This window comes from Erpetoichthys calabaricus, chromosome 2, assembly GCF_900747795.2.
Source record: "Erpetoichthys calabaricus chromosome 2, fErpCal1.3, whole genome shotgun sequence".
In the NCBI taxonomy this organism is placed as follows: Eukaryota; Metazoa; Chordata; class Cladistia; order Polypteriformes; family Polypteridae; genus Erpetoichthys; species Erpetoichthys calabaricus.
Window position 1 is genome coordinate 212,383,639 of NC_041395.2, and position 21,405 is coordinate 212,405,043.

General features: G+C 37.4%; 1 protein-coding gene across 2 annotated transcripts; it reads left to right on the forward strand.

The window, feature by feature from the left end:
• Positions 1 to 1,496: 1,496 nt before the first annotated feature.
• On the forward strand, positions 1,497 to 20,230 carry chtopa (chromatin target of PRMT1a). Of its 2 annotated transcripts, XM_028795114.2 has the most exons (6): positions 1,501 to 1,726; positions 14,118 to 14,199; positions 16,072 to 16,222; positions 18,852 to 19,035; positions 19,232 to 19,369; positions 19,628 to 20,230. In XM_028795114.2, the coding sequence occupies exons 2-6, from the start codon at positions 14,135 to 14,137 to the stop codon at positions 19,831 to 19,833; spliced, it is 744 nt and encodes a 247-aa protein (XP_028650947.1). In that variant the 5' UTR covers positions 1,501 to 1,726; positions 14,118 to 14,134; the 3' UTR covers positions 19,834 to 20,230. The 2 variants fall into 2 exon arrangements, 1 of the variants encoding a protein (XP_028650947.1); XR_007934149.1 differs by lacking the exon at positions 18,852 to 19,035 and having other exon boundaries at positions 1,497 to 1,726; positions 19,628 to 19,775.
• The last annotated feature ends 1,175 nt before the right edge of the window (positions 20,231 to 21,405 follow it).

The window sequence follows — 21,405 nt, forward strand, 5'->3', positions numbered from 1 at the left end:
AAATGGGTAAAATACAAATGGGGAAAGCCTTAAATCAAATGGTTACATATTACAGAAAAGCCATTAACTTTACAAAATTGAAAAAATACACTTGTTTATTAACTGGGAGGAAATTTAGGTTCTTTTGGGTGGTACCTTTATTGATCTTTTTCTTAGCTAAAGAAATAACTAAGATTGCATCCGTTTCTTCATTTTTTGTATAACTAAAGTCCATTCTAAGACTTAGGGGGTAACAGGGTTTATCTCAGAAGCAGTGGCAATTGGCAGAAAACACCCTTAAAGAAATACCAAGAGTGTTTTATGTACAGTAACTATATCCTGGCAGCAACAGTAGCAAAGCAAAAACTTATAAGGGAATCACTGTAAGATTCTTCCAAAAGGAGGCAAGTAAATGCGGCTTTCTCTTTACCTGACATCAGCTGCCATGATTCACCCCTTTTAAGAACATAAATGTATGATGTCACAGCTCTCACTGTAGAAGATAATACATTTACTCAAGAAGCGTCTGTTTTTCTTCCAAATTAGCAAGGGCAAGCAAATCAGCATGCACTTTGTGAGAAACCCATGCTCTGTGGGGTTAATTTAATAATCAGCCTGACTGGGAAGACAGCTTACAGACAAAGACATCTTAATAAAGAACATTTCAACTGCACAGATTAAGTATTTCAGCTCAGATTTGAATTTAGGCTAATACCCAACATTCAAACTTCCTCTCTACCCTCACATACCTGTACTGTACATATTTTACACTGCAATACTTATGGATACACTCTATTCTTTTTAAGACTTAAGATTCCATCAATAGTCCAAAACGCAAATCAAACATAAGTACAAGAATTAGCATTTTTAATCATAATAAAAAGATCAATGCATTTTTGAGTTAAAGAAAGTCAGCGTTATACAAAAATATTGCTTATTTTATTTCTCAAAAATGTGATCATACACAATGTGCTAACGACCATATTACTAGAATTAATCTTTCAATCGTTTAGCTAATGCCCTGATCACGGTTGTGGGTGCACAGGAAAATAAACGCCTGTAGATGCACACGCATACACGTTTTTGAATTAGTATTTCCCTGAAAATATAACGAAAGACAATAAAACTGTAATAAATTGTAGATCTGTTCAACTCGAACCAATTAAAGTTCACCATATGAATATACTAGTTGTTTTATAATAATAAAAATATAAACGTACAATTAGATATGCACATTTGCAATATCGCAAAACTATATCTTGCCCCGCCCAAACTGATCAAAACTTTTTAAGGTATTTTTTATTATTCAAGTCACAATAAGTTCTAGAAATTCAAAGAACGCTATAGCTGCTCATTAGTAACATATGCTCTGCATTTTTGTTGCTATTATTATTAATGATGTAATTCTTTCTCCTGCACTGCCCATCTCGTGCCGACAGCTGCAGTGACGTCACATAGACGCAAAGAATGCTCCACCCCGCGCTGGCGTCTGACGCAAGCCGTATAAAAATGCTCCATTTTACTCTCGCGGCGGCCATTTTGTTCGTTTAAAGAGGGGTTTGGTGTTGGAGTATCGTAAGCTTAAGACATTCTTTCTTGTATAAATGAAATATAGGAAACCCTTGAAAAAGCCCAGTAAAGAAAACGAAACTTTCTGATTACGATTGGTCAACATCTTTACTACAGCAACTTAAGTACCATCTCAGAAATATCTGCACGCGACAATAAAGACCTCTCGCCGAAGAGAGTAAGTAAATCCACCAAATCTAGGCCAAAGCATTTGTTGGGTCAGTAGCCGTTGTTTCTGATTTTAGTTTGACTGAGAGAAGTCAATTGATTTGTTAATATGTGTGTTCTAATGCGGTTAACTCGTGAGGTTAGCTTTTTTGTTAACATTTGTTTTTGCGTCTTTACGGAGTCTGCCAAAGTTAAACACTTTTGCAGTTTCTAGTTGTGGTTTTATTTCCCAGTCATATCATCTACGCAGTGTATTCCCCAGGCAGACATAGAAAAAAGTAAACTTATTCAACAAACATGCTGTTTTGTAATAACAGAATCCCGCTTTTAATGGGTAAGTGTGAATGTACGACTTTTGAGTGATGGTAAATACATTTTTAACCGCATAGTGTGACTGGCCTTAGTTGGTTGCTTAATTTTCATCTCAAGGTAATCCTAAAGCATTGCAAATATTCATAAACGAAAATTGTCCGACATTTTCATTTTTATTGGCTTAATGGGGTGATTTAAAGCAGGTGAGGCGACTGTTTTAGTGCCCTGGGTGTAGAACTGTTTTTTTTTTTTTTCTTGTCGTAGTCTGCCGCCATCCATCAATTAATACGCATGTCGAAAAGAGCATCAAATGTAGCTTTTGCTAAAGTAATTTTGAGATCTACATGTCTTTATTAATATGCTGTATATGTGTAAAGCACATGTCACTAACACACATTCCTGCCGATTTAGAGAAAACCTATGGTGAAAAATAGATCAATGAGCCCCTCGAAAATTACAATTAACTCTACTACATACGTGATGTTTAATACTCTTAATACTTCCATCCTAGAAATAATTGCTACAGTTATACAAAAAAAATCTTTAACATTGTTCATGTTGTATTTGTATTTTTTGTCTGGAAGCTTAATGTCTTTGATTTTCCCATTGTCCTATTTTCTCTTATGTAGTTTTTAAGCTAAATGTATTACAAATGTCTTCTGAATTCAGAAAATGTTGACTATTCAGTCCACAACTACAGTATTTACCCTACTTTACCGTAGTAAATCCAGTGTTATATTATGATATACATTTCTTTGTTCTTGTATTTAATGTTATTGTAACACTTGTCCATTCCAAGAGAAATAAATTAGTTACTACAGGTATTACCTGTGTAGATAAGTCTACGTACCATCTTATTTCTTTTTATGAATCTCAAATATTTGGAGGCATTTTGCAATTGTTTTCTGCTTTAATTTAAAAGGTAAACGTACAGCTAGTGTTAGCAAGAAATTACAGGGAGATGCAATTTACATGACTCCATTAAAACATTTTCAGATTCAAGTTAAGAGCTTGTCACCTTCTGCTGCATGACGGTGCCTCTACTCATATGAGGTTCTTTCCAGTGTCTCTTCCACAGTCTCGCCCCTTTCTGTTGTATTACTCATAAACACAAGGCTTTAGATAGTCGGGCCTCTCCTGTTTGTGTAGTCTAAAATTCTATGCTTCTTACCTTGTGGCTATATTGAAAACATTGTGTTTATAAATATAAAAGGGGAAAAAGGCCCATAAGTTTACCCAGTTGACAACAGACCTCCAAACTGGTCCAAAAATGTTTGATTTCTCTTCCTGTCTGCTTATCAATAGCACAAAGTAGAGTTAGGTCTTTTATAAAGTACTAGCAAAATACCCGCGCTTCGCAGCGGAGAAGTAGTGTGTTAAAGAGGTTATGAAAAAAAAAGGAAACATTTTAAAAATAACGTAACATGATTGTCAATGTAATTGTGTTGTCATTGTTATGAGTGTTGCTGTGTTTTATATACATAAAATACACACACACACATATAAACATATATATACATATACACATATATATACATATCTACATATACATATATATATATATATATATATATATATATATATATATATATATATATATACACACATATACACATCCACATATCAACATATATATATACACATATATACACACACACACGCTTTATGGGTGATGATTGTTTTACTCTTTTTATCTTTATTTTATTTTATTGTAGAATCAACTCCTATCTGCGCACAGCAGGGCAGCCGTGGGCGGATGCGTATGGTGTATTCACTCCATGTTATCGTGCATTGCGCTGTCAGTGGTATTTTGATAAAAGAATTTGAACAACATATAAGAAGCGTATAAATTATTAAACAGTAAAACATTAACATTTAAGAAGTAAAGTTACATTAAGTACTACTGCAGTTCCTTCGGGTATACCTCATTTTTTGTTTGCCCATTACATGCTTAAATGTATAAATTTTTTGGTGCACCTACCCGAGAACACGCGACATATAACCGAGCGTGGGAGAAGCATGGATTTTAAACACGCGTTGAGTTCATCTGCTGGTCTCCCTCGTTAAATAACTGGTAATGTTTGACTAAAATGTACAGCGAGTAAAACGACATTACCTCCTATTTTTTTTTTTACGATCTCTGAGATCTTGCTTTTTTCGGTTCAAGGCTTCATAAGCTGTTTTATGTTGTATGGTGTACTTATCCCAAACCATCATCTTTGAATGTTGCAAGACTTTCGCCTTGTATGTAGATCGGGGTAATTACATTCATTGCATTCCTAGTCTGAATCACAATCTGATTGTATGGGTGGTTACCTGGCACTGTAGGGTTGCCACCCGTCCTTTAAAATACGGAATCGTGCCGCGTTTGACAATGAAATTGCGCGTCCCGTTTTGAATCAATACTGGACGGGATTTATCCCGTATTTTTGTAATCATTTTTTTTTTTAAAGCAGCGTCTCATGCAAATCATCCCACACGCATTTTATGAAGATGCCTCCTTTCGTACTTTTGATTGGGTAATACTTGATGTGATCGTTAGTTTGATTGGTGTTTTTAACTGTCCAGTGAGGAGGGCGTGTCTTTTAAGTACAGTCTGCAAAGTGTTGGCACTGAGATGTGGCGTCAGCGCCATAGTTGAAGCCCCTAACGTTGCGGTCAGCAAGTCGGCTAACATCCGCCATGTGCCGTCTTTCAGTTGCGAGAAGCAGATCATAGAATGGTTGAAACTGTTGCCCCTAACGTTGCGCCACGGCGTGTGGTTCGTTTATACCTCGTGTCTTCTCATTAAACTTTGATGTCGCGAATATGTTATTGCAATCCGCAGCGGGAGCGTTTCTATAAACTTAATTTAAACTTACGTTTTACACCGTGCTTTGTTTCCCTTATGAACATGCTTGTATGCTTAACTCGCTCCGTTCTCAATTGTTTAATTAATTTTTTGCTCTTCGCTGTTTGCGGCTGTTCCTCCATTTCCCCCTACTTCGTTCTTTTATCTCGCGAATATGTTATTGCAGTCCTTAACGGGAGCGTTTCAATAAACTGATTGAAAATAGTTTTGCATTTACCTTTTTAGTAAAAGGCGAGCTTTTAAGCCTGAGCAATCACCCCGTAAATGCACACGTTTAATTGGACATGTGTTAATATGTATGGTTACACAGTATTAAAAGACAGTGAACAACGTCAGTTACCTTTCTTCCCGCGTTTGATAAAAGGTGAGCTTTTAAGCCTGAGAAATCACCCCGTAAATGCACACGTTTAATTGCACATGTGTTAATATGTATGCTTACACAGTATTAAAAGACAGTCAAAAATTAACGTCATTTACCTTCATTCCCGCGTGTGACTCGTGCTGTAAATGTCTTCCTTGTTTTTAGTTCACGTGATTACGTAGGAGGCGTGATGACGCGATACGTGACTCCGCCTCCTCCATTACAGTGTATGGACAAAAAATGTTCCAGTTATGACCATTACGCTTTGAATTTCGAAATGAAACCTGCCTAACGTTTGTAAGTAAGCTGTAAGGAATGAGCCTGCCAAATTTCAGCCTTCCACCTACACGGGAAGTTGGAGAATTAGTGATGAGTGAGTCAGTCAGTGAGTGAGTCAGTGAGGGCTTTGCCTTTTATTAGTATAGATTCATTCTGTCATTAAGTTTGGAATGTCAGCAAGTCAATAAGGGTGTATGCTTCTCATGTCAGTGTTTATCTTCAAAGTATAATCTCTTGATTTTTCAGTAATTTGACAGCACTCATGCAGTATTTACTGTAGATTCTGGCTTTTTTGGCACATTAAGCTAGATTACAGTAGCAGAGTACATACTGACAGTATCAGTGGCATCAACAATTTCTGGGTCTGCTGTAGTGTAGCTGACATAGTACCATAGTAGCTGCAGATCAACACCATGCTACTTTTTACATTACTAGGAGGAGGCGCACCTCATGTCTAAGTGCAGTTGCAGTGAACAGTGGAACAAAATCAATACCAAGTTTAAAATGTGACTTGTCTTGTTGGTTTTGTGTTGCTCCTCAGTTTGCTCAGCTCAGTGTAGTTGCCCAAAACAGTCGCACACTGACAATGTTTTACCCACTCTCAATGACTTCCAGCTGCACTTTCCTCTCAATTTAAAGGGGCAGAGCACAGGGAAAAGTACATCCTCATGTAACTGTAATTAAAATAATTGCAACTGCCATGCATCATTAGATCAAAACGAGAGTTGCTGTCTTTATTTGAAAATGTTACTCAAATTGAGTGCCTGAAAAGGCCATGCAATATATGGAAAATATGTAGAAAGTAACAAAGACAAAAGGTAAGTGTTAGTGAAATTGTATGTAAAGCATAATTTTCTCTTTGCAAATCAATGGTGGATGATAAACCTTCAAGGTGACCTGGCATATGCCAGAAAAAAGTTATGCAGGTGTTGTACTGAGTTTACTCAATTACACATCTTTATGTGCACGCACATCACCCATGCCAAGAGGTGTCTATTATTTAAAAAAAAAAAAAAAAAATTTGGACGGGAGACTAGGAAGACGAGACATGATCTTCTCGGAAGACAATTTGACGTCCTGCGAGAGACATTTTAAGGTCACGCGAGACAACATTTAAAACAAGTTCACTGACATCTAACCTAGCAGTTGTTAGAATGCTTTTGGCAGACATGCTTCATGTGCTCCCAGCTCTTAAAACAAGTAGTGCTGGGCGGTATGACCAAAATTCTATTTCACAGTATTTGTCAAAATTATACCGGTTTCACGGTATTTGACAGTATTTTTTTTTTCCAATGCATGAGTGGATGTTAACCACATTTTCCATTGCAATTACTGCAGTAGACTGGCTAAGAACACCCTATTCCATTGTCATGAGAATTGTACATTGTACAAAAAAAACATTTTAACGTGCATACACCTAGTAATATAGGTTTGCATGGCCTCATAAAGTGAAAGTTTTCAAGGGGGTGGCACTAATGAAGAGAAGGAATCACATTGCATGACAGTTGCAGTCAAAATATAGAACCTTTTTATTGAACAAATTTTGCAAACAACTTAAACTAAAATTTTGACAGCATTTTCAACTATCCAAAGAGGCATTTAGACTTAGTAAAATATCCAGAGGTGCTTGTCAAAAGTTGTATTGCACTGAACATGTCTTAGAAAAGGAATAAATAGTAAATATTTTTTGTAAACGAACTACACTTTGTTAATGTTAACAATCTCTGTCCACTGACATGTTAAATTGACTTTTTAAACAACTTTACCATCATTAAACTGCATAATATTTAAACTAATAATAAAATAAATAGTGCAACTTCCAGTAATACTATTACTTTAAGCCCAGGTGCATTACACAGTATTCACCAAATAAAAATAAAATAAAACAAGTACAACTTGGTGATGACATCTTTACCAACTGAACCATTGTTAAGGCAAATTGCATTAATATGGATCTTGCTTCAAGCCAAGCTATATACATAAATAATAAAACTGCAACTTGCATTTATGCTATTTTTGGTATAGCCCTACGGAATCATATTAGGACCATAGTGAAGGAAAAAAAAAAAACTGTCAAGAATAAAGTCGACATGTTGACTTTATTCTCGACATTTCCACTTTTAACCTCGACGCTTATGTCGAGATTAATGTCGACATTTCCACTTTATTCTGTTTATTTTGTAATTAAAGTAGAATGTCGTAAACTAAACTTCATCCTAAAATCAATGTTTAATTTACTGGATTTTCTCAAACCCCATCATAAGTTAATGTAGCACATTAAATGCTTTGTGTTAAGTGTTCCCCGACCCGGTTGTTAATCGCTACACGCTTCTTAAACCAACTTCCTCTACACTAAGAGGAGGCGCAGGCAGTGATCGCCGCACAGAATACATTCACTTCATGATATTCCTGCTCTCTGAAAATTTTGAATGCTAAGGTAAATACTTGATATCATTTTCAGAATGAAATGCATTAAAGCAGGTATTAAACATGCACGGTAGTGCTGCTCCCTCGCAGTAAGGGGTCCCCAGGTGTACATTCAGTGTAGAGAACTTTGACAGGTGTGATGAGGCTCCAAAAAACTGGATGTATGAATGGGTATTGCACAGGTTTAACTTAAATATTGTGTAAATGTTGGGTTTGTGATCTGGTGTTCGGAGACACGAACACAGAATTCAGTGGATGTTTTTCAGAGCGTACTTTTTTTATTGCATGCGTGCTGTCTCTGTCTGATGTACCAAACCCCCCAGTTCCTATTCTTCCTTTTTCTTTCTCCACATAACCAATTACCACACAATAAATGTCTTTATGAAATTAAAACTAGTTATAAACGTAGACCAGAGTGCTCAAAACTTTTAAAAAAAAATCTTCGTTATTCAGGTTTAATTATGCCATCCATTCAGGGTTGCGCCCATCCCAGCAAGCATTGTTTGCGAGGCAGGAGCAAATCCTGAACTGGGACGCCAGCACATCGCAGGGTGAATACGAGCAATACATTCACTAGCAGGGTTAATATAGCTAACAAAACCCCACATCCTACATGACTTTGAAAGGAAACTGAAGCATGCTGAGTAATCCCACCAGAAAAACATGCAAATTCAAAGCAGGGAACACCCGGGACCCCTTTGCTGCGAGGCAACAGTGCAACTTCCACGCCACCGTGCCCCCACATGATTAATACATGCTTGAATGCATTTCATTATGAAAATTATATCAAGTATTAGCATTCTAAATGTTCAGGGAGCAGGAATATCATGAAATTAACGTATTCTGTGTGCTTTCTGCGCCTCCTCACAGCGCAAGAGGAAGTCGGTTTAAGAAGCACGTAGAGATTAACATGGCTCCGGGAACACTTAACACAAAGCTTTTAATGTGCTACAGAATTTATGACGGGGTTTGAGAAAATCTAGTAAATTAAATATTCATTTTAAGATGTTTAGTTTATGATCTTCTACTTCAATAACAAATTACGAGAATAATATCAACATGTTGACTTTAATCTCGACAAACTGAGAGAATAAAGTAGAAATGTCGAGAATAAAGTCAACATGTAGACTTTATTCTCATCATAAGCATTGAGATTAAAGTGGAACTGTCAAGAATAAAGTCAACATGTCATCACACTATTACATAGTACCCAGGTACATTACACAGTATTGAAAAAAATAAAACAAGTACAACTTGGCTTGCAGTGTTATCCAGTAGTATAGAAACAGTAGTCACACATTTGAACATAATGGGCAACATCCGATGTTTTAAATCCAACGTATCTCCAGACAACAGGCGTGACTCCTTTTTCCAGCAAAAGTTCTTCTGTGTCATCATGTTCAACTTTATCGTCTGCTACAGCTTCAGTTTCGGAATGTTCTGTCCATTTTCACAGCGCAATACCTCCACTAACGCATGTACTCTGTTGCATGTGTTTAGTGGTATAGCAGTGAAAAAGGTCCCCCTTAAACAGTTTCCCGCTGTACCATGTTCTGAACGTTGTTTAGGCGATTTAAACCGGTGTTGCGGTATAAGAAAAATCCATATCATAACAAAAATAAACTGTTTTTGGTATGAACTGGTATACCATACAGCACTAATGACAAGCAGAACACGCAGCAAGCCAGCAGATGATCCGACCGCTTCTCCTTAGCATGTGTTCAGCTGCCCCCCTTCACAACGTGAGCAGCGTTGTACGTCCTGTGAGAAAGATTTTAACCACACCCGGGGCCGGAAATAATGGACAAGTACAGTATTGTTTTTACAAAAGTTTTAAAAGTAAAAGTGAAAATAATGCATATGTAACAATTCCCATGAACACAATCTCTTTAAATTGTATATCTGGTAAACTAAACCTGGAGGTGGGCGAGCAAAGTGAGCAGGGGGCTGAGCCCCCTAGTTTTCTATAAAAGTAAATATGTGAGTGCTATTGATTAATGCTGTCTTACTATTAGGAGATCCTATAGAGGTCATAAGATCACTTTTTTTTTCTTGTTACCGCATTGAGTGTTAGGCACTCATGATGCTCATTTCATTCTTGCTGACATCTCCCCCATTATGTCCTAGAAATTTCACTCCTGCCTAAATGTATCTGTGTTGCAGCTACAGCGATGTGATATCTACACCCTATCAATGGCATGAGCATTGAGAGTTACTTGTTGTATTGCTGCTCTTTGATCTAAAGTGTGAGTGACTGCTAGCTTAAATCTGTGAACACCCCCACCTCATTTTTTTTTGTTTCCATGTTATAGTGTAAATGTGTACAACAACCTTCAAGTCTGTGAGAATCTTAATCAGATAATGCCATTTTCTCAGTAGCATAGATAATGAATGACCAGTATTAACTTTCCGTATTATGTACCAAGATTTTTCTACTAACCAAATTAATCCAACAGTCACCGAAGCGTACTAAATACCTGGGCTCGATAACATTCATAAAGAATTCTTCATTGCAGGGCAAATTTCACAGTACAGCTCAGGTGTTATGTAATACGTATTGTGAGAGATCCCTTTATCAGATTTGGGGAACGCTTGCAAAGATATCAGCAACACTCCAAAGGTATACAGCATGGAATAAACTAGGATCATCTTTTAATGTACACTGTCCCAAAACAGTGGTTGGGGGGTTTCTTAGAGAGACAGGCCAAGTTTTTTTAGTGAAGATCAATACTTCTTAAATGTACTGTATGTTGATCCATAATTTTCTGTTTTTTGTATTGCGCAATATAAATTTCTATGCATGGCATCTTTTTTCTGGAGTTGAATGTATTTGATTCAGTATGACACTATAGTTCAGGTTTGGTCCGGATATAAATATAAAATTTGATTTCAATATACTGTCATTCAATATAAATGTCATTCCGTTCCAAAATTGCAGCCATGTGGTTACATGACATTACCTTCAGTACAAATAAAGCAATTCTTTATATAACATCAAGATGTATGTTCATGATGAGGAAAGCATAAAGAGCTTTCAGGTAATCTTTTGTGAAGGGCATACTTTAAAGACCAGCTTCTCTAATAGCAATGTTAACTAGTTAAAAGTCTGGAAAGGCTAGTCCAGGAAGTGATGTGTACAAACATGATCTGCAAAATACCATGATGTTTAATATCTAGAGTAAGTTAACCTGGAGTTAGCGCGATTTGAAACAATCCACAATTTTTAAATCTTCATGTTTTTGCCTTTGGATTGTAAGGAGTGAAATAGTGAAAAGCTATTTCTTCTTGTCTTTGTTGGCATGAAAGAACAGTTTATACGTTTTAACATAACCTCAAATGTCATTCAACAGATTTTAATTACTTTTGTCACTTTGGGGAAAAAAATGTGGAAATGAGTCTTCATTACTAACTTAAGCAACACTTGAATATCAACACAGATTTCTTAGTGTTAATGATTGCATATGTTTAAGGGTGAACTCCTTTAAGCCTTTAGATTTGAATAATTTGCATGATTTGCTATGGATTATGGGATAGTTCCAATAACTCATTATTGTAGAACCTGTAGGAGTAAATTTTGAGGAATGAACTTAGAGTCCTGTTTTTTTTTTCATACACATGAAAAGCTGGAAGCATTGATTTATAAATGTCCTAGAATATTGATGACACCATAATTCTTTGGTAACTTGCTAAAGTTAAGGACTCCCATTATTACACTATGTAGAGATGGTTATGTATTCTGCAAAATGAATTGCTATTATGACAGAATTTGCTTTGAAGTAGTTTGTGTAAACAAGCGTTTCCCCCTTTCAGCTAAGTTAGTACTGATTAATTTCCTGAGTTTCACCACAGATGTTTAATGCATGGTATGTAACAACACAGTATTGTACAAATGAAGGAACCTCGAGATATATCTGGGGTGCTGAATGCAGTAAATTGCTTAAAGAGTAAATCATTGTATACCAGTAAATGGGTAGCTTCTCATAGTGCAGTGAATTATTGAACAGCAGTGTAACATTTTAACTAAGACATTTTACCAATTTTTTGATTTAATATTGCAAGTGAGGTTTATTTTCTATTGTTTTGTAAGAGAAAAGTCTTACAGTAATGAAATCTTAGTGCTGTTTAAAGCTGAAGTCATCTGCAGGGTAAGGTTAGAGTGAGTTTGATATTATACACTGCCTTTATCAGTGAAATAACTGTTGCAGAGAGGTGTTGGTTGGCAGATGCATTGGCTGTTGATGTGGGCTTCCACTGCATTATTTGCATCATGAAAGGCTTTAAGGAAAATTTACTGCAAGAGTTGAGGTGCTTTCATACTGGAGTGGAGTGGGGAACATGGTTTCCTTGGAAAAATATTCCTTTATTATCAGTTCTTTCTTTAGGTGGCAGTTGCTTTGTTGCAACTAATGGAATTTTGTGCACCCTTTAATTCTTCCTGGAGATTTAGCTTAGTATTTAAAATTTATTGCCTGGTATATTTAGTGAGCAAAGCAAATTCTGATCCAAGGAAGAGTGCATTGTAAATATTATGGGTGTATAAAATTTTGATTTATGTTTACAATGCTTAATTCAATTTAATCAAATCAAAAATGCTGCCAATGGCTTAGTTTGCTCCCATCCAAGTACAGCAATTGCTTTGTGCATCACACAGTTGCTTTGTGATGGGTCAGATTTCTTCTTGGGTTGAGTGAAGATTGACTACCTTGTTTTAACCTGTAAAATTTCTAATAGGTGATCTTCAAATACCTATCTATACCTATATGTATGTATTTGTCACTGCCAAAGTAATGACAACATGTTAAAACTTATGAATGCTATGATGTTTTGCATAACTGATCTGACAGTCTTCTGGCTTTACTTGCACACACGCATGACCTGCATGTTGTTGTCATTGACCTGGGAGGCTTTCTTGATGACATTTGATAGATTCTTTGTTCTACAATTAATTAGTAAATACTTGTGGTAGCTCATAGTTCTGAAATAGATTTGACATGCAGTCACGTCTGTCTCTATATTGTAAGTTACCACAAAAAATTATATGGCCATTCCAGAGTGACCTCTTATTCTTTGTGGCTTAAAGGTTTGCATCATTTTTTTTGTCATTTTTGGTTTTTATTTTAAAGCTGAATCTGGCTGCCAATGTTAAACAATGGAAACAATCTATAACTAAAATCTACCATCTATCCTGTTAGTGAATGTCTAAGTACGTAGGAGAAAAAACTTGTCATTAAAATATTTTGACAGCACACCCATCCATACACGTCTTTCGGTTGGAGATGCTAAAAGTTTAGTTCACCAAAGCAGCCATGTTTCAGCAAGGTTGTTTTCTTCACCCTCCTCTAATGGCAAAATGAACAATCCAAAGTCTATTCTTCCATGTAAATTGGCTTGGGGGCGTTGTGCATGTTAAAGTAAGCTTTCCTTATTCCGCAGCAATCTCATGGTGCCCTTTCCAAGGCCTCAAAATCCATACCAGAATTACAAAGGAAAACGTCAATTGTCATTGTGCTACAGCAGCCAAGGAGAAGCAAAAATATTGATGCAATATGAGTGTATGTGCTGTGTTAGATATTGTTGGGAACATGTAAATTTATTTTACTGTAGATAGTACTATTCCAAGAGAGAAATTTAGGTTTTAACAGAAGCTCAGGTACTATGATAAACGACCATCTCAATTACACACAAGAATTAAAAAATGTGTGGGTCCTTTTCACTCTCCATTTGACTTCTCCGAAAGGGCACTGGAGATGAGCCAGTGCTCTGGTATGCGATGACTGCAGCAGATCATTTAAACATGTAGACCTCATTTTATGATTTCTAGTGGTTGCTTTCAGTGATAATCTTTATCAAAACTAGTAGCTAGTAAAAAGTTCAAAAACACAGAACACTGATTCTGTAAAAGGCTGCTGCCTGCATAGTCAATGGCAAATTTTATATTTTTTATGACAATGAATATGAGGTGTAGATGCATAATATCTAGGCTGTAGATGCATAATATGTAGACTAACTTGTATGAAGTTGGGGCTGGCATGTGGAGAGTTTTCTTTGCATAAAGCAGATGTGACACAGGGTGAAGTATTAAATGTGTGTTTCTAGCTTCATTTGTGAAGTGAATTTGATGCGTTTTGAGTTTGAAAATTAACTGGTTACATCTGTTTTCTCTGTTTTTAGGAGTGAAGACAAAGGAAATGAGTGCTCCCTCGACGCAGAAGGTTGTGCTGAAAAGCACCACCAAGATGTCCTTGAATGAGCGGTGAGAAGCCCACGACAACTAATAAATGCTGCCAATCATAAGGCAGATTTAACTGGCATTGCCAACCCTTTAAATGATTATGCAGGCCAAATCTGAATTGCACCAAGCCATGTGGAAGTGGTTTACATTATCAAACTACAGTGTGACCACGCATTTGTTGAATGGCACTATGCTTGTCAGCTGGTATAAGATGTACACGTGAAAAATGTTTTTTCATTTGTCCTCTTACTGCCTGTGCAAGCAGGCTGTAATTTTATGGTTAGGTTTTGTACAAAGATGGGCTCTCGCCACACTCCAACACCCACCACCATGTTCCTTGCTGAGATGTAGTTTCCCGTGTTGCCGTTGCTGCAGCGGCTACAGGGATTCTGGTTGCTCCTTCCTAGTCCAGACGCTTCTCTGCGGTCTGGGCTGTAAGAGGTGGAACAGCTAGATGGCATGCCCTTAGACCTCTTGCCCCTGTTCGGTAGGCCTCTAGGGGCAGAGGCTTGTAAGAGGCAAATGCTGCTTTAAATCTTACTGCTTTTCTATATTTGCTATGTTTATTTTTTGGCTAATTTTATTTCTTCTGCCCCACCCCTTCATTGCCTGTATTTTCTTTTTTCTTTCTAATGGTTAACTGCTCTGTCCATACATTTAACTTGTTTCATTAGATTCTGAAAATCATCAGGGATATATATATATATATATATATATATATATATATATATATATATATATATTTAATGTATTCATTTTTTAAATACCTGTTCACTTGTGTGACTCCAGGTGCAGGTTCTCTTCAGTTTTATTTTTGTGGATTTGTATGGGGTTTCTGTTAAGTATTGTGAATATGAGAAATATTTGAGGTAGCATCATTGACCGCATTAAGAAAATCTTATGTAACTTGGGTTAATGTCTGGCAAGTTTTCAACAAGTACAGTAGGTTGCTACTTGGTTTTATGAGTTTGAAGCGCTTGTCTTAAATAAGCTGATATTATGGTTTACAAGACACAGTAAGTTTTTGTACTGTATTTTTTGGAATTGTTTTAGAACACTGCTGTAATTAAAGTGAATTTCCTTAGATTGTAATCTTTTTTAGTAAATCTTGCACTTGTGTCTAAAGCACCAAAACGTTCTAGTTGATGTTGGCCCACTCTAGGGCCCCCCCTTTTTTTTTCTTCCTAAAGCAAAGTACAGTAGTCATTGGTTGAACTGCTACTGGCTACTTCTTCCTTGTGGTTTTTATGTTAATATGCTTCATAAAGTGCATTATATTGGACAAGAATCTGCTTGAGTTAACAGTGGAATTGAGTGCATCCATAGGGAAGTAAATCCTGATGGGCAATAAGCATATAAAGGCTGCAGGTTGCCTTTGACCTGGCTGCATCACATTTTCAAGTATAGTCCATGGCTGTAGGCAATGTTAGACATGTTTGGTTTACATTTTAGTTCCATGTTCTGCTCAGTTTAATGAGCATTTGATTGTCATTAGCACCAAGTAGCACTAACACTTTTAATGTGTCCTTTTAATACTTTTTTTGTTTGCTATGTTTATCAGTTTTTGTCATTGTCACTCTCTTTGCTTGCTTTGTGTTCCTCATCGTCACTCGCAGTCTTTTCATGCAGCTATTAATCTATGAACTTTTCCTGTAAAACTTTCAGATGGTTCTGCTTCTGAGTGCTTGTGTTTTTTATTTTTATTTTTATTTTTTTTTTAAAAAAAAAAGAAGGAATGTACTTACCTGGCCTGCTGGTTGTTTTGGTGTTAGAGCTATCGAAGTTTGGTGGTGCAGAGATCTGTATACTCTGCTTTTGAAAGGCGTTGTTGCTGCTTGTTTTGTTTGGTTGATCTATTTTGCTTTAAACCCCTCATTTTGTTCAACCTTGAAGATTCACAAATATGCTGAAGAACAAACAGCCGATGCCAGTGAACATTCGAGCTACCATGCAGCAGCAGCACATGGCCAGTGCCCGTAACCGCAGGCTGGCTCAACAGATGGAGAACCGGCCTTCTGTGCAGGCAGCACTAAAACTAAAACAGGTGAGAGTCTTGATAGTGAAGCTAAGGGAGATATCTTGTCCAATTTAGTTTCTGTCGATGAACTTACTGTTAAACAATGGTTTGGTCTGGTTGTGAATCTGGTAAACAGTGTTTTCTAATGTTTTAATTTTTTGATCTTAACATTTAAAATTGAGGCTGTCTTCCATGCGTACCATTGATGAATGGTTCAGCATTTTCTTATCTCATTGCTCATCTCCTTTGTCGGAAAATGAAAGCTCTAGGGATTTGCCAATCTACCTGTATTCTGGATATAGTAATTTGTGTCATAGGTGTTTTATTTTACTGCCACCTCAGTTAATATTTGCAAAATGATTGTAGTGATATTGAGTGTATTTAGCAGCACAAGTATCATGTAAACAATCTCCAAGGCTTGCAAAGTAAGTTTGTATTGTTGATAGACATTACACAGGATTCTTTACCTGTGCTCCTGAAACACTGGTTTTATAACATAGCTGCACCATCTATAAGCTTGTTTTCTTTCTTTAGTGACCCAATACATTTTATAGTAATGCAGTAAAGGTTTTAGTTGTCCACACTAATATTTGCTGTAAAAGCCAATGTGTGTTTAACACTGCAAACAATCTAGAATTTTCATAAATATAATTAGATAGTAATTTACGTTGAGTCAATGCTTGAATGGTGCTGATCTGAAATCTTGTATAGGGATAAATTGATACTTAGTACTAGGGATGCACCGATACCAAAACGGGTGTCTGGTATCGGCCTCGATACCACATTTTCTAAAGTACTCGTACTCGTTAAGTCCCCCGATACCGGGGACCGATACCACGGTCTGAGAAATGTCTATGTTTGAGCGGCGTGTAAGGGGTTAATCACAGGCGCCGAGTGCCCGCCCCCAGGCTCCGGCTGCAGCTCAGAGCGGGGAGAAGGCAAGGCGAGACATGTCAGCCATGTGGAACTATTTCAAAGTGAATGAAGACGACAAAACAAAGGCGAACTGCAAATTGTGCTCAGCGAAATTGTCCAGAGGAGGCTCAAAAGGTAGCGCATTTAACACAAGTAATTTAATCAAGCACCTAAAATCCCAACACGACAACGAGTACAAAGAGTTTACCCACGCTTCTAAACCAACACAACCCACGCTGCAGCAAACTGTTGCAAGACGAGAGAAAATGTCCAGAGACAATCCACGTGCTGTGAAAATAACACAGGCAATTATCGAGTACATTGCATTGAGTGACCAGCCACTCTCGGAGGTAGAAAATGTGGGATTCCTGCGTCTCCTCCATGTTCTGGAGCCCAGATATGATGTCCCAAGCCGCCACTACATGACTGACACGGAGCTGCCTAAACTACACGACTCCGTGAAAAAACATATCCACAGCCTACTGCAAGCCGCCTCTGCGTTTAGTTTCACCACGGATATTTGGACAAGCAGTGTTAGCCCCGTGTCGCTACTTAACCTAACCTCCCAGTGGATAGACGAGAGTTTCTTGTTTTTTTTGTTAAATTATATGACTAAAGCTGTTACCTGTAAATTTTAATCATGTTTTTATTAAGTACTCGGTATCGGCGAGTACTGAAATGGCAAGTACTTGTACTCGTTTTCCAAAAAAGTGGTATCGGTGCATCCCTACTTAGTACATAGTTGTATGTCTGCAGTCTGTTTTGAAAGGAAACAAGAAGCTGGAATATCCTCTTTCAGAGGATGAATATTAGTTTATGCTGCCTGTGAACCTTCCGACCATGTGTGTTACAACTGACCAATGTCCAGAATTTACAGATGATCAAAGTTTTGAGTCTTGCCTGTTAGAGAATCACCATGTGTGTTGATTGTTTGCACAGTAGGTTTTAGTGATGAATTTAGGATTTATTCCCAGTTAGGAAATCTTACTTTGATTTCTCCCAGCCTGAATTCATAGTTCAATTTCCCCTTGAAACATTGGATTAGGAGGTGATTTGTTTTGGGAGTCTACATTCTGGTTTCCCAATGTCAGTAAACCTTGCTCATGTTTGATTGGTCATGAAAGTGGATTCAACTGACCAATAAATTATCCCTATAGTGCCCATTTTATGTATAGTCACTGTTCAGTTTTGCTTTTCAGTTTACTCCACAGTGATAGTTTTCTTCTGACTGTGCCGAAGTCTGCTTAAACATGCAGTTTTAGATGTCCTTCCACAGTGGAATTTCGCTGCCCAACTTTTGACTAGTATATGAAAGGGACTGGTCTAGTTATATATTATAATGTAAAAATGTTTCTGCATGGATGCATCATTGGAAATTTGGTAGTGCAGTAATTGATTTTGCTGGGTTTTTTTTTTGTTTTTTTTTTTAATTGGTGGCTTTTTTTGCTCAAGTTTTTTGTTCCAAAATAAATGTAATAACTTCAAATATGAGGAACTTATAATTCAAATGTTCTAGTACTTTGAAGTAGTTTTGGGTCACTTAATCCACACTGCAGGGTATCTTTCAGGTTCAAGCTCAAAACTTAATCCCCCCTGTTAGCTTTGTTTTTGCTTTGTTTTTCTTACCTGTGAGGTTCCATTGATGACATTTATGGCAGTTCAGCAGCATTGGAAATTTGTACATTATGACACTTGAATTCTAATTTATGCATGTACATTTCCCTGTATTTCAACTTGAAAGAGCTTGAAGCAAAGACTTGGGAAGAGCAACATCCAGGCAAGACTGGGTCGTCCCCTTGGGGGCCTTCTCCGTGGTGTCCCTGGGAACCGGGGAATCCCCATAGGGGCTCTTAGAGGAATGTCCAGGGGTTTGAGAGGACGGGGTGGTAGAGGAGGACCAATCAGAGGTGCTCTATCTCTTAGAGGTAAGAAAGATTGTGCTTAAATTAATGTACTAACTTTAACAATGTGAATGCATTGGTTTAAAAAAAAAAAAAAAAAACACACATTCAATATTACCTTTGATCCATTCTGCATCACGGTAGCATGTTTTTGCGTGAACTTACTATATACTGGTACCTGTCTGCATCAGAATAGATTTTTCTAAAACTTTTTTGGTAGGTCCTGGCCGTGGCCGTGGCGGAATGCTCCGATTAGGGTTAAGGCGTGGAATGAGGCAACGAGGAGGAATGATGGGTCGTGGTGGTTCCATGATGGGAAGAGGAAGTGGTGGGCTCGGTCGAGGGATGGGAGGCAGAGGTGAGTATTACTGTTTGAGGCTGATATTCTCCATGATGCCAGTTTTAACTCGAGTTTCAGGCATACTTATGAGGTTTATTGGGTTAAATCTTTTGCTGAATTTTACCTTTTCCACATTACTTGAGAATTAATGCTTCAAATTAGAAATATCTGACTATGCATTTTTGTGCAATTAGCAATTCCCTGTAAATTTTAATCACTAGATTTTTTTTTTTTTTTACCATCCCACCAAACCCCCCCCCCCCCCCCAATTTTCAGGACGTGGTGGGATGCCAATCAGAGGAAGAGGTGGTTATATTGGACGTGGAAGAGGTCGAGGACGTGGAAGGGGTGCTACCCGCCCTACCATTACCAGAGAGCAACTTGACAATCAGTTAGATGCTTACATGTCTAAAACAAAGGGACATTTAGATGCGGAACTTGATGCATATATGGCACAGGCAGATACAGATGGGAATGAGTAAAACCTTCAACTCTGGGCATGTGCTGCTTGTACAACTCTTTGCCTACTTAACTGTTTTAGGAGGTCATATAGCAGTTCAGGAAGAATTAACTGCTCATCGTTACTACTACATGAAAAGTGGAGTTGAACGAAGTATGTTTTTTTTTTTATCCAACTTAAAGAAGTGAAGAAAAATACCAATTTTCAAAACCAAGCTTCAAGGGCAGGCAATATACCCATGAGACTGTGGAAAATTTAAATGTTGCATTGTATTCTAATTTTTATTTTAATATTTGGTCATTCAGATCTTTTATAAATGTGATTCAGTGCAAAGTTGCTAATTACTTTAAAAGACTGTATAGAATATTCATGTATTTTCAAGAAATGAGGTCTACAAATAAATGGCATTGTGTACATTGCTACTGTGTGCCTTTATTGAAGAATACAACAGGTCTGACTGTTTTCACCAGGCTTTGTAGATGCAGGATAGTATTGAATTGGGAAGAAATTAATGTGGTCGTTATCTGATAGGGCTGCAACTAATGATTATTTTGGTAGTCGACTAGTCGTTCAATGTTTTTTTTTTTTTTTTTTGATTAGTCACGATTATTTCATGCCTGACTAATATTGATGCCTGCGACTTGTGGTTGCACATCCTATTCTGGGCTCCAGTGCATGTCTTACCTCCTCTGCTCACATCTGTCCACCTGTGAAAGTCACCCTGATGTCTCTGCATTCACACGATTAAAATTAATAATAATCAAAATAACAACCAGTGAAACATGAATTTGAAAATAATCAGATGTTTTATATTAGTGTGACCATCACAATAAAAAAGAAATTAAACAATACAAGCTAAAGTGCACAACAAAAAAAGTGCATTTAACTTAACCAAAAATGGCCACTGGTGTGTCTTAAAAAGCTTCAATTCAAATAAAATAAAACAATAATGTACAGTTTATAAAAGATTCAGTTCATATATTCCTGATTGCAGTGCACTAACGTGAGCATTTCAACATTCTCTGGTGTGAGGCTGGTGCTGTTCTTTGAGACAGTGTTCCCAGCTGCTGAGAAGAGACGCACAGAGGGAGTAGAGGTAGCAAGAATATACAATGATTTTGCAGACAGAGATGTTATAATCACACTGAAGGAAAAGTGTTGTAGTTTATCACATCATGTACTGTATTATGCCAAAATAATGGAGTAAAATATGTAACAAGCTAATTACTGCCAGCACGCCGGAGCTGAGTATATTCGGAAATGTACGTTTGTTGAACGTCGCAACCAGCTAGGGTCGGTTTCCAGTGCAACTTGGAAGCACACCGAAGCAGAGTATATGCGGTGACGTACATTAATTGAACTCCGCAACCGGCTAGAGTTGTTTCTCAGTGCAATTTGCCAGCATGCCGGAGCCAAGTATGTTCGGTGACGTACATTCATTGAACCCCGCAACCGGCTATATTTGCTTCACAGAGCAATTTGCCAGCACGCCGGAGCTGATCAGTCAGTGCTGTATATTTGTTGAGCAGCCAACTCATGACCACTGCCGGCCCTGGCAGAATATATCCAGGATTCATCCGCTGCACTAGATGAG